The sequence below is a fragment of the Hemicordylus capensis genome, chromosome 10 (genome assembly GCF_027244095.1).
Source record: "Hemicordylus capensis ecotype Gifberg chromosome 10, rHemCap1.1.pri, whole genome shotgun sequence".
Classification (NCBI taxonomy): Eukaryota; Metazoa; Chordata; class Lepidosauria; order Squamata; family Cordylidae; genus Hemicordylus; species Hemicordylus capensis.
In genome coordinates, this window is record NC_069666.1 from 15,630,103 (window position 1) to 15,642,300 (window position 12,198).

The 12,198-nt window shown below is 47.9% G+C and overlaps 1 protein-coding gene across 3 annotated transcripts in view; it reads right to left on the minus strand.

Annotated features, from left to right (window-relative positions):
• Window positions 1–12,198, minus strand: part of RBPMS2 (RNA binding protein, mRNA processing factor 2) — a 53,155-nt gene that overhangs the window by 13,465 nt on the left and 27,492 nt on the right. For all 3 annotated transcript variants that reach the window (XR_008311410.1, XR_008311411.1, XM_053272228.1), the window contains exons 2-5: window positions 5,329–5,406; window positions 3,809–3,847; window positions 2,380–2,442; window positions 82–232 (exon numbers count right to left, since the gene is read on the minus strand). Coding sequence is in view for 1 of the 3 variants with exons in the window: in XM_053272228.1 (XP_053128203.1) it covers window positions 82–232; window positions 2,380–2,442; window positions 3,809–3,847; window positions 5,329–5,406 (331 nt within the window). In the remaining 2 variants the exon portion in view is untranslated. The remainder of the gene's footprint in view (window positions 1–81; window positions 233–2,379; window positions 2,443–3,808; window positions 3,848–5,328; window positions 5,407–12,198) is intronic.

Here is a 12,198-nt window from a genome sequence, read left to right on the forward strand (position 1 = left end):
CCATATACACCCACCACCCACTGGAGCACAAAAAGCCAACAAGACAGCGCCCCTCCCCCACCCCGGCAAGCAGCTCCTCACAAGGGTCCCGTGCAATGAAGTGTGCTCCTAGCGCAGGGTGGAGGTTGGTGGGATTCGGTGTGGCCATCAGCTTGCTTTTTGCCATCTTGGTGTTGGCTTTAGCAAACTCTAACCGCAACGTCTGGGGATTCTCCGGGTCAAAGCGGATGCCCTACAGAAGAGGGAAGACGACATTAGACTGAGTTTTCCCTAGACACAGAACACATTTCAGGTACCCTGAAGACCCAAGTGGGGGGGAAAGGCCAAACTTAGATATGCTATAATGAACCCTGAGAAAGCGATGGTAAGCTATGCTCTTGAGTTCTCCAAGAAACAGGTTGCAAATATGCAGAATTAGGCGGTCGAGGCCTGCGAGGGTAGAATGGGCTGTACCAGTTAAAAGCCAGGCTGCAAAACTTTGGCCCTCCAGCTTTGTTCAACTCCCATAAACCCCAGCAATAGTGGCCCATGGTCAGAGATGATAGAAGCTGTAGTCCAACATCTGAAAGAAAGCCAACATTGCGCAGCCCTGACATAAAGACTGCAGGTGCTCCGAGTCCAGGAGACAGAACAGGATACAAATCCTAAGCAAGAGGGCCAAGTTTTAAATACCTACAGGTGTGCATTTTCTGCTTGCAGAGATCTAGCCCGGTGCTCTGTGCCATGCCAGATTTCCATTTGCAAGGGATTTTTAAATACTCCTAGATCAGCAGTCTGGAGGGACAAAAATCTATTCTACCATCTCATTCTGCTGCTTCTTTTGATCCAGCCTCAGGGACACACACATGTGTCAAGTCTGCCCCAGAGGGCTTAGGTTTTCTGCCAGCAGCAGGCACAGGGGGATTACCCAGACCATGGTGTGGGAGGGTGGGGACTGCAGCCTTTTCCTGCAGGGGGACCCAAGCTTTCTGGATAGGGCCCACTATCCTTACAGGCTTCTAGGGATGAAGCCGTTGTACAGTTGCTCCTCTCTCTAGCAGGAAACAGCAGGACTATGGCATTCCATTGTCCCTGGGGAGGATGGAAATTGTAGTCCAACATCTGGGGACACGTGCTTGGGAATCTGTTTTACCTTGCCACAGACCACCTCCTCTCCCACAGCTGCTGTTTGTCCCAGGATGAAGCCTCTCACTGGTTGAAAAACATAGGAAGCTGCCTTATACCAAGTCAGACCCTTGGTCCATACAGCTCAGTATTGTCTACATAGACTGGCAGTGGCTTCTCCAAGGTTGCAGGCAGGAATCTCTCTCAGCCCTATCTGGAGATGATGCCAGGGAGGGATCTTGGAACCTTCTTGCTCTTCCCAGAGTGGTCCCATCCCCTAAGGCAGGCCTGCTCAACTTTGGCCCTCCTGCAGATGTTGGCCTACAACTCCCATAATCCCTGGCTATTGGCTACTGTGGCTGGGATTATGAGAGCTGTAGTCCAAAAACAGCTGGAGGGCCAAAGTTGAGCAGGCCTGCCTTAAGGGGAAATATCTTACAGTGTTCACATCTAGTCTAGTCTCCCATTCAAATGCCAGTCAGGGTGGCCCTTGCTTAGCACTGAGGACAATTCATGCTTGCTACCACAAGACCTCTCTTTTTGTGACAGACAGAAGCCACGGGCAAGTGTAATCCAGATCAGAACTGTGGCAGGGCACAGCTCCCTTCCCAGTCTCAAACCAAAAATCCTCCCCACTGTGGTTGCTATTTGCTTAAGGGAGACCAAGGTTGTCAGGACTAGTGACATTTAATGCATGCAGCTTGGCTTTCTAAATGCACCACTGAAGACAGAACACTCAGAGCAATTGCAAGAGTGTCAGACTGAGGATCCTTATTGGGGGGCCTCTTGAAGCATCCTCATAGTAGTCAATTCACGTGTACTTTTTAGGAAACATCTCAAAGAGCCACCCTGCAAGTTTGAAGCAGAAGCTGGCTGCACCTGCCACTGGTTGGTCAGCTTGTTTATACCTGTATTTACCCAAAAGGAAGTGGACTCCTCGACTTCCAAACAACTTGAGGAAATAACTAGTCTTTGAATTGAGTAAATAGGGGACATGAATGAAGGGTTAGGGTGATTTCTGAGACAGCATTTGAGTTCTGTGCTATGCACAACTCATTTCAATTGGAGAAACTAGGTTCACCTTATGGATGGAGGAATATACTGCAAGATTCGTGTTTCGTAACAAGAATACTACCTTGCCAATCTAGAGTAGATGGGAGTTACAATGGTCACCAGTATAGGCTCAGAGAAGATCGGAAGTGCATCCATTTACTGTACAAGGTATGGGGTATAATAGTTTACTGGGCTTAATTCAGTCCAGCACTTAGTACTCACATTCAATGCATTCTTCGCAGCTTCAGCACCAGCCCGGCTGTCAAAGGTAACAAAGCCTACTGGCTAGGGAGAAGACAATATTGTTTTGAGTACACATTTAAGATTTAGCACTGTAGCCAGAGCAGAACAGAGCTCCAGATAAGGACCTGCCTTCAGGGACCTTTTACATCCTTGTCCCCCAGCATCTAGGGTAGTGCCTTGGTCTAGAACAGTGTTTCTGAATCCTGGGGCCCCAGATGTTGTTGGACTACAACTCCCATCATCCCCAGCCAAGGCCTTTGTGGCTGGAGATGATGCAAGTTGTAGCCCAACAACATCTGGGCCCCCAAGATTAAGGAACCCTCTCTCGAGATAAATCTAGCCAAGGACTTTGAATAAGTCCTTCCACCCTCAAGCCCACCATGCTGCCATTCCAGGGACTTGGAGGAAGGACAGATGTGCCATCAGCTTAGGCTAGCCCAATGTGCTCATGGCTAGCTTCCCTCCTGCTAGCAGAAGACAGCAGCAGGTTGTAACTGGCAGTGGATATAGTACCAAGCTTTATTTGAGGTGTCTGACCATGCTAGGCCACCTCACTATATCCCTTAGGGGCCACCTAATGGCACAGTGGGGAAATGATTGGACTAGCAAGCCAGAGGTTGCCAGTTCAAATCTCCACTGGTATGTTTGCCAGATTATGGGAAACACCTATATCGGGCAGCAGCGATATAGGAAGATGCTGAAAAGCATCATCTCATACTGCACAGGAGGAGGCAATGGTAACCCCCTCCTGTATTCTACCAAAGACAACCACAGGGCTCTGTGAGCGCCAAGAGTTTACCTTTACTATATCCTTTGGCAGATAGAGAGGGAAAGCCATCACATCATTCATCCATTCATTCATTGGATTAATCATCAATCACTACAGACCATCTTTCCCAGGGCCCAGAAATCTTATTCACCCAAGCTTTTAGTCAGATTTGCAGGTGGTCAATTTTTATGTCATATTGGTTGTAAACCCCCCCCCCCTCCAGAGCTGCAAGTTTGGGGCAGTACTCAAAATCTCTCAAAGGGCTGGCTGTTACTGGTGCATGCAGCATCCAAGTAGGTTCTTTCTGTTCTCTTGCATAGTGTATGGCAGGATGACTAATCAGAGGCTTTCCAGCAACTGGACTACAACTCCTATCATCCTCCTGGGGACGATGGGAGTTGTCGTCCAGCTTCTGGAGCATCTCAGGCTGGCCACCCCGCAAGATATGGCTTAGGGGCTTTTAACTAGGGGTCTCAATGTGTTAATACAAGCTACATCTATACGTGGACATTTGAAATGGGTCTAGGGGAGCAGTCAAGGAATCAGCATGGCAGAGCTCCCTGCCACCCCCACTAGACATCTGATCCCTGCATTAAGCAATTACAAGCAGCTACCAGAATGGACTCAGGGAGGCATTACCTGTTTTGATGTTAGTTTGATCAGCGATCCTTCATAACCCTGAAGAGAGAGAGGGAGGGAAGCCAGCCAATTCGTTATTGGACTCCTTAAAAGGAAGAAGGCTGCAAAGCCTCTCAGTGCCCTTAAACAGTACATCCGAGTGCCAGAAATACTTTTGCAGCCGTGTACTGCAGGACTAGCCAATATAAGCCACGGTTCGGCCTCTCTTAGCAACCGTTCCCTTCCACACCACATAACATGCCCCTGCCCCCCAATGAAGCCATATGCTGCAGAGCCCCTGCCACTGGCCAGGTGACCACTGGCCATCTCACCTGCAACTGACAGTAACTTTCCAGGGCCTCAGGCCAGGATCTTTCCCAGTCCTGCTAGCCAAGGACCAATTAACTGCAGATGTGGGGGAATTGAACTCAAGACCATCTACACGCAAGAATTTGTTCTATCCACAAATTTATCCTATTCACCACCATGACAGGACATTCCCATTTATTGCCATCCGGCTTGGTAGGGCATTGCCACCTACAGCATTCAGCCTTTGCTCCGAGTTCCTGGAAGAATCCTTGGACGTTTTCAAGCATAGGCTGGATGACCATCTGTCAGGGACACTGTAGCACAGGGCTGCACCACCTTGACCCTCCAGTGGTTGGACTACAATTCCCATCACCCCTAACCACTGGCTACTGTGGCTAGGGATAATCAAAGTTGTAGTCCAACAGCTGGAGGGCCAAAGCTGTGCAGTTCTGCTGCAGCCGATTACTGCACCGAGCAGGTGACTGGACTAGAAAGATCCCAAGGCCCCTTCCAGCTCTTTATCAAGGGGCCATAGAATAGAGTCGTAATGTTCTGGCAGGACCCGGCATGGTATGAACTGGGGAGGCCATAAAAGACTAAATTACACGACATTTGCAAAAGCCACATCCAATCTGGATCGGAACCATGGCATTAAAGGCTTTAATCCTTTGACCCCCTACTATGGTCCTTATTTGAACCTTCTTCCCCATGCAGCTATTTGCCCTAGAAGGGAAGCCAAGAGAAGCTGGATCAGAATGGCGGTGGGGTGGGGGAAGGTTAAAGCCACCAACCGCCATGCTGTGGTCTGAACCACCTCCCCTACAGCCCCTATTGACTAAGCTCATCAGGACCAAAGAGCAGTGTTCCCTCTAACAGGGATTCCCAGGTGATGTTGACTACAACTCCCATAATCCCCAAGCAAAAGCCACTGCAACTGGGGATTCTGGGAGTTGCAATCAACAACATCTGGGAATCCCTGTTAGAGGGAACACTGCCAGAGCAGCATTAACCCAGAGGTCCCCAACTTTGCGTCCCCAGATATTGTTGGGCTACAACTCCCATTGTAGGAGTTGATTGTAGCTGGGAGGCAATTGTAGCTGGGGATAACAGGAGTTGTAGTCCAGTCAAAGGGGACTCAAAGCCGGAAACCCCTGCACTAGGCAACAGATTACGAGGCACAAACCTCCAGTGCACCATGAATTTGCTTCTTGAGTTCTTTTGCCACCACTCACCTTGAATGGCCGGAATAGCAGGTAAAGCTCTCTGGGCTTGATGTCCACAGGAAGGCCACTGACAAAAAGTGTCCGTACCTAGAAGAGAGACGATAATGGAAATTGCTTCAGAGGTCACCTTAACGTACAAGCAGCATAGTATTGGTCATCAGTGCAAGGTCCTTCAGACACCAAGTCAGTTTGATAATCCAGGAGTAGAACATAGGAAGGTGCCTTATACAGAGTCAGAACATTGGTCCATCTAGCTCAGTATTGACTTCACAGACTGGCAGCAGCTTCTCCAAGGTTGTAGGCAGGAGTCTCTCAGCCCTATCTTGGAGATACTGCCAGGGAGGAAACTTGGAACCTTCTGCATGCAGATGCTCTTCCCAGAGCACCCACATCCCATATCTTAAGTGTTCATGTCCCCCATTCAAATACAAACTAGGGCAGACCCTGCTTAGCTAAGGCGACAATTCATGCTTGCTACCACAAGACCAGCTCTCCTCCCATAGATGCCATGGCGGGAAAGATATTCTCAGTGTAGAGCCAATTGTTACAGGGAGGTGGTCTGGTTACTCAGCAATGGCATCTGACAAAGTCATGACTTAATGACTAGCCAGATTATATACGGAAGGAGGAACAGGATGATCACATCGTGCTGAAATCTCTTTGCCTTTAAAATGAGAGAGAAGAACCTGTAAGCATCCATGGCTGCTGTGGAACTAGAAATGGAAGCCACATGACTTGTTTTGAGAAGATGCAATTCTCAGCAAGGCTGTTCCCAGGCAGATGCAAAGGTCAGCATCTGCTCCTTAACAAGGAGTGTTTCTAACTGGAATCTGCACAACATGGGTCCTAAGAATTCCACTTATGAAGCCCACAAACAGACCTTGACCAATTTTCTTTGACTCTAGGAAAACAAGAGACGACGCCTCAAATGCCTCTGGGATGTACTTTATGACTAGCCCGACATTTCGGCAAGGCCCTTACAAAGGCCTCTTGTTCCAGTGTCTTTCAGTAGCTGGAATAACACTATTTTTTTATTTTTACATTTATATCCCACTCTTCCTTCTAAGGGCACAGGGCAGTGTACATATCACAATGATCTTCACCACCACTCTGCAACGTAGGTTAGGCTGAAAGATATGTGACTGTCTCAGAGTCACCCAATGAATTTATGGATAAATGGGGATTTGAACTCTCGTCTCCCTGGTCCTCTTCTGACACTAACTACTACATGACATTGGCTCTATTGAGAGACATGGGAGGTTAAGAACTTTTATTGAAGTGGTAATTTATCTATTAAGTTTATACTGCCTTTCATTAGAACTATCTCATGGTGGTTTATAACACAAGACTAACAGTTACACAATAAAAAATGGGACCACCACTTAGTGAGGTTTAAATGTTAAAGCTCTGGATTTGTTTTAAGTTTATGTAGAGTTTTATTGATGGAATATTCCAATAAAAACCATAAAAGTATGGGTTTGACTGGAATAAAGTCACAATTCCTAGGGATAATCTCTTGAAACATTACAACTCTGAAATTGCCAAGCCTGTCCAATATTGCATTGTCATCCATTATTTTTCCTGTGACTCTGGATGTGAAAGCTGGACTTTGAAGCAGCAAGATAGAAAAAGTATTGATGCTTTTGAACTTTGGTGCTGGAGGAGACTTTTGAGGATACCATGGACAGCCAGGAAAAAACAAATGGATCAGAGAACAAATCAAATCAGCATTTTCACTCGAAGCACAGATGACCCGGCTCAAATATGATATACTTCGGACACATTATGCAAAAACCCAGCTCCCTCGTAAGGTCCATAATGCTGGGAATAACTGAAGGAAAGAGAAGAAGAGAACGACCAGCAGCAAGTGGATGGACTCAATTATGAAAGCAATGAATGCACCACTGCAAGACCTTGAAGACCCATCATCCTGGAGAGAATCTATCTATGTGTGGTGGTTGCTAAGAGTCAACACTGACTTGACAGCACTTAATCAATCCATCCAGCGTTACCAATGAATTTTATGAAACAAGAATTTTTTAGTAAATGGAACCAGTTCCACAAAATATGGGAAGTTTTCCAGGTAAAAGAAATTCAATCCTACCTCTGCTTCTAGACTGAAATCCAAGTCCTAACAGAAATAGTAGCTTTGCCCACTTGTAGTGTCACCAAGAGAACAAATCTATAATGCCCCAACTGTGGGGGAAATGACTGGTGCAATCATAAAGACATTAATGGTTCTTTTTCTGGCAAGGAGGCTGTCTGATGAGACTAAATCATTGCTCCCAAGCTCACCTCCTTGCAATCATGAGACATGCACAGAACAGCGACTCATGCAGGGTTGGGCTCTATTGAGAGCAAGCAATCCTTAGACCAAGAGTAACTTGTCAATAAAGTTATTTATACACACACACACACACACACAGAGAGAGAGAGAGAGAGAGTTTTTCAGAAGTTGGGTCACTGTCCCAATGTCACTGCATCAGTCCCATTTACCTTTTTGGGAAAGCTTTGGTTTAAGAGTTACAGTCCATTATATCCATGTATTCTACACCTTGCACACCGAATACCACAATCATATAAAGATGTTCAGTCAGAGATTTAGTACCATTTTAAAAAACTCAACACTACCCCATGTTGGGTTATTGAAGCAAGTTTCACTGTCCATTCCATTATACTAGAGCTTTTACTACAGCAAAGTATCCCCCCAACTTGGGAACCAAATTGGCCTCAGATGGCTGAACACTTTGAATCTTCATGACAACCCAAGCATCCAGTACTAGACATGGTTCAGGTTCCATCAACTTACAAGTGCTCAGAAGGAAACACACAAGGCTCCTATGATGACCCGGCATTAAATTACAAAGTCAATCTTGCTACACTTTGGGAGAGAGCAACCTTTCAGATTCAAAGGCCCGATTTCTACAAATCAATTAGTACTCGAGGGGAACATTGGAACAGCTGTACAGAGGTTACTGGATTAAGATTAATTGGGCATGCACTTACTGCCTGCTCCTCTCTCCCAGATGCTTGATTCATAGGGTAAGATAAAGTGTGCCGACGAGTCGGTGTCAACTCCTGGTGCCCACAGAGCCCTCTGGTTGTCTTTTGGTAGACTACAGGAGGGATTTACCATTGCCGTCTCCTGCACAGTATGAGATGCCTTTCAGCATCTTCCTATATTGCTGCTGCCCGATATAGACGTTTCCATAGTCTGGGAAACATACCAGCAGGGATTCGAACCAGCAACCTCTGGCTTGCTAGTCAGGTCATTTCTCACTGCACCATTAGGTGGCTATATTTGAATCTCTCAACAGTAGTGTGACCAAACCCTTCTTCTTTCCAAGAAAGATGAAGGTGGTGGGTCAGGAAGACCCCATCCTCCCAGGAAGAAGACGAGAGCATAAACTCCCAAAACCAGTTAGTTTCCTTAGGAAACCAAATATGTAAGTGAGCACACAAGCTCCAGGGACTCAAAGAGTTGGCAGGCTTTATGCATCCCCTTTACACCAAGGGTAAACACACCAGTGAGGAAGTGGACACTTCCTCACCAGTTGCAGGGGAGTAATGGCAGGAGAGAGGGCATGCCCTCAACTCCTGCCTGTGGCTTCCAGAGGCATCTGGTGGGCCACTGTGCGAGACAGGATGCTGGACTAGATGGGCCTTGGGCCTGATCCAGCAGGGCTGTTCTTATGTTCTTATGACACTTGGCACCACTAGCAGTCTCCAGACAATTCATTAGGGCTAGCAGTGCTGTATGGTTGGTATTATGGGATGGGTGGGCTGTGCCCATGAGCTCTCTCACTTGGACCAGCATGCAGGCAGATGCTACCTTCTTGAGCATTCCTGCCTAGCAGGTTCAGAACTTATCATTTGCCAGTACTCCAGGGATTGACACTGACTACAGCTCTCAGTGAAAACCAGGAGGATTTTGCTGCTTCATGCTTGGGCGGGTTGGAAGCACAATAGTAGTTAGTGCCCAGTGCTACTCTCACCATATTTGGTTGTTCCTTCATACACCAAGAGGAAGCCAACACCACCAGAATACAGGAATCCCCAATGTCTTGGGTGTATATTAAGTGTTGGCTTTAATCACTATTTTAGTTAGGAGAGGAATAAAACTTTATTTGGCAAAGAAGCATCTAAAAACTAACACTTGTCTTGCAAAAAAAACCAAAAACCATTTGCATTAGAAATATCCTTAAATGAACACATGAGTAAGAACTGAATGCTGGGCATTTATTTATTCAGAGGCTCCTCATAATAAGAGGCCCTAAGCTGTAGCATACTTAGTAAAGTGTGCTGGCACATCGGTGTCGACTCCTGGCAACCACAGAGCCCTGTGGTTTTCTTTGGTAGAATACAGGAGGAGGGTTACCATTGCCATCTCCCATGCAGTATGAGATGAGGCCTTTCAGCATAGTCTGGGAAACATACTACTGGGGAGTCAAACCAGCAACCTCTTGCTCCCTAGGCAAGTTCCATCCCCGCTGCACTATTAGGTGGCTTTCTGTAGCATGCTTCGCTTGTGCCCTGATCAGCAGTAGGCTGTTCTGAAAGTCTGAGCTTTAATAACTACCTGACGATGCTGACGTCAGCCCTACCCTCAAGCTTACAAACTAAAAAAGATCCAAGAGTGTAGGGACAAGGTAGAGGGAGATCAGCTCAACAGTGCAGAGAAAAGGTGGTTGGAGTCCAACTGATATTCCTTTGCTGATGCTCTTGCTGGAATGGAGGGTTCAGCTTCCCAACAGCCCTTGGTCCTCTGGCTGGAGAGAGGCCACTGCAACCTCCTGCCATAGCTTGTTACTGGAGCAGAGTTTGTAGGTGGGGGGCGGGAAGCTCCCTGTAAGCGTTTCCCCTCTGACTGGTGCCGGACTGGTCTTCAGAGATGCATGAGGAGTTTAAGGGGAAAGGGCTGTAGTTCAGGGGCAAAGCATCTGTTCTGCATGCAGAAGGTCCCAGGTTCAACCCCTGGCATCTCCAGGCAGGGCTGGGCAAGCAACATCTGAAACCTTGGAGAGCTGCTGCCAGTCAATGCAGCAGACAACAGTGAGTTAGCTAAATCCAGTCCCTGGCATCTCCGGCCTGAAACCTTAACCACTGCCAGTTAGTGCAGACAATACCAAGAGTCCAACTCTGTACACAGCAGCTTCCTAGGAGCTAGACAGACCAAAGGTCCGACTCAGCAGACAGCAGACTAATCTATGTCGTCCAATCCCTGCCTGCGGTTTTTGGCCCTAAGCAGGGGACGGGGCAGTAGCTTAGTGGTGGAGCATCTTTTCTGCATGTAGAAGGTCCCGGGTTTAATCCTCGACATCTCCAGATGGAGATCTTTGCAGGGCACAGATCCGTCTGAAACCTTTGAGAGCTGATGCCAGCCAAGACAGACAACCCTCAGCTAGCTGAACCACTGGTCTGACTCAAGACAGCTTCCTGTGTTAAACAAAATCTAAGATTTTGCTGAACCATGGTTGGTTGGAGTAACAGCATCTCCGATTCTAGCAGCTTTGCTTTGACACTTTTAGGCAGCAGGCAGCACCCCCTCACCATCTGGAAGAGGGCAGAGCCATGCTCCAGCCCGTCCGGTCTTAACTGGGGCAGAGCGAGCCATTCCCATATGCAACTAGCCAGGGCCCTGCTGCCGCTCTCCAGAGCCGTTTGTCAGGCCAGCCCCAGGACACAGGATAAGATGCAGCTGGAGCGGCTTGACGCGAGCCGGATGGAATGCTGTGCCGGTCAGCCTCCATACACAGACTTATAAGGCACTGAGCAATATCAAACAGAGCTTGCAAAACAGAGTTATAGGAAGGGGGAACATTCGGAACTTCAAAACAAAAGATTAGCTGCTAAGAGCTTATTCCTTACACTGCTAGTCCCAGAGAGAGCAGAGAGGCCTCATTAAGTTCCATGTTCAGAACGCAACGTGCGTGTTCAGCTGTGAATCCAAGGAGTTTGCTCTTACAAGGGCAAGAAACGGGCATGTGTAGCGGCTGCCTCCAAGAACGGACCTTCCTCCCACCTTTGCTGTTGGCGCATGGGGATCGAGGCACACTCTGCAGTGCACACGCTGCCTTATGACTTGCGACAGTCAACCCTTTTTGTGCAGCCAGCCATGAACGCCATGTTAACTCGTTGTGGGAAAGAGCAGCAGGCAGAGGCTGGAAGAAGCCTGCGCCACTCCCACAGAGACCCTCGAAGCACACATGACTTTGGGGGCCCCTCGATGAGCACAGCAGAAGAATAAGGGTGATTTTATGGAGAGGTGCCTTTTGCAGCTGCCCCTGCTCAGGAGGAATCCAGATGTACAAAGAGGCAGTGGGAGGCTTCCCTGGCTGCTGACACAAAACTGTGCTGCAATCCACTCTCCCTACCAGTGTTGCTTCCTGTTGCAAGGAGAAACTATTCCAACACCACTTAGCCACCATGGCTGCGTCAACGTCGGTCTACTCTGAGCTACTAGGGGAAAGACTGGTTCTTGTATCAAGGAGCAGATGTAGACCACTCAAATACTGTGCCCAGCATACGTTACACACACACACCCATCACCACGTTTAATTTCTATCCCGCTGTTCCTGCAGCGTGGTACGAGGCAGACAGATCCATAAACATTAAGGGTCTACGTCACAATTCTCAACCAGGGGCACACGAATATAAGCTGTCACCTTGGACTATTGGCCCATCTAGCTCAGTACTGTCTACAGCAGAAGATCCCAAGTTCACTCCCTGACATTGCCAGTTAGGTCTGGGAAAGACACTTGCTTTCCATCCTTTCAGGCACGTGTCTTTCCCAGACCTACCTGGCAATGTCAGGGAGATAACTTTGAACCTTCTGCATGCAAAGCAGATGCTCTACCACCAAGCTATCCGCCCCCTCCC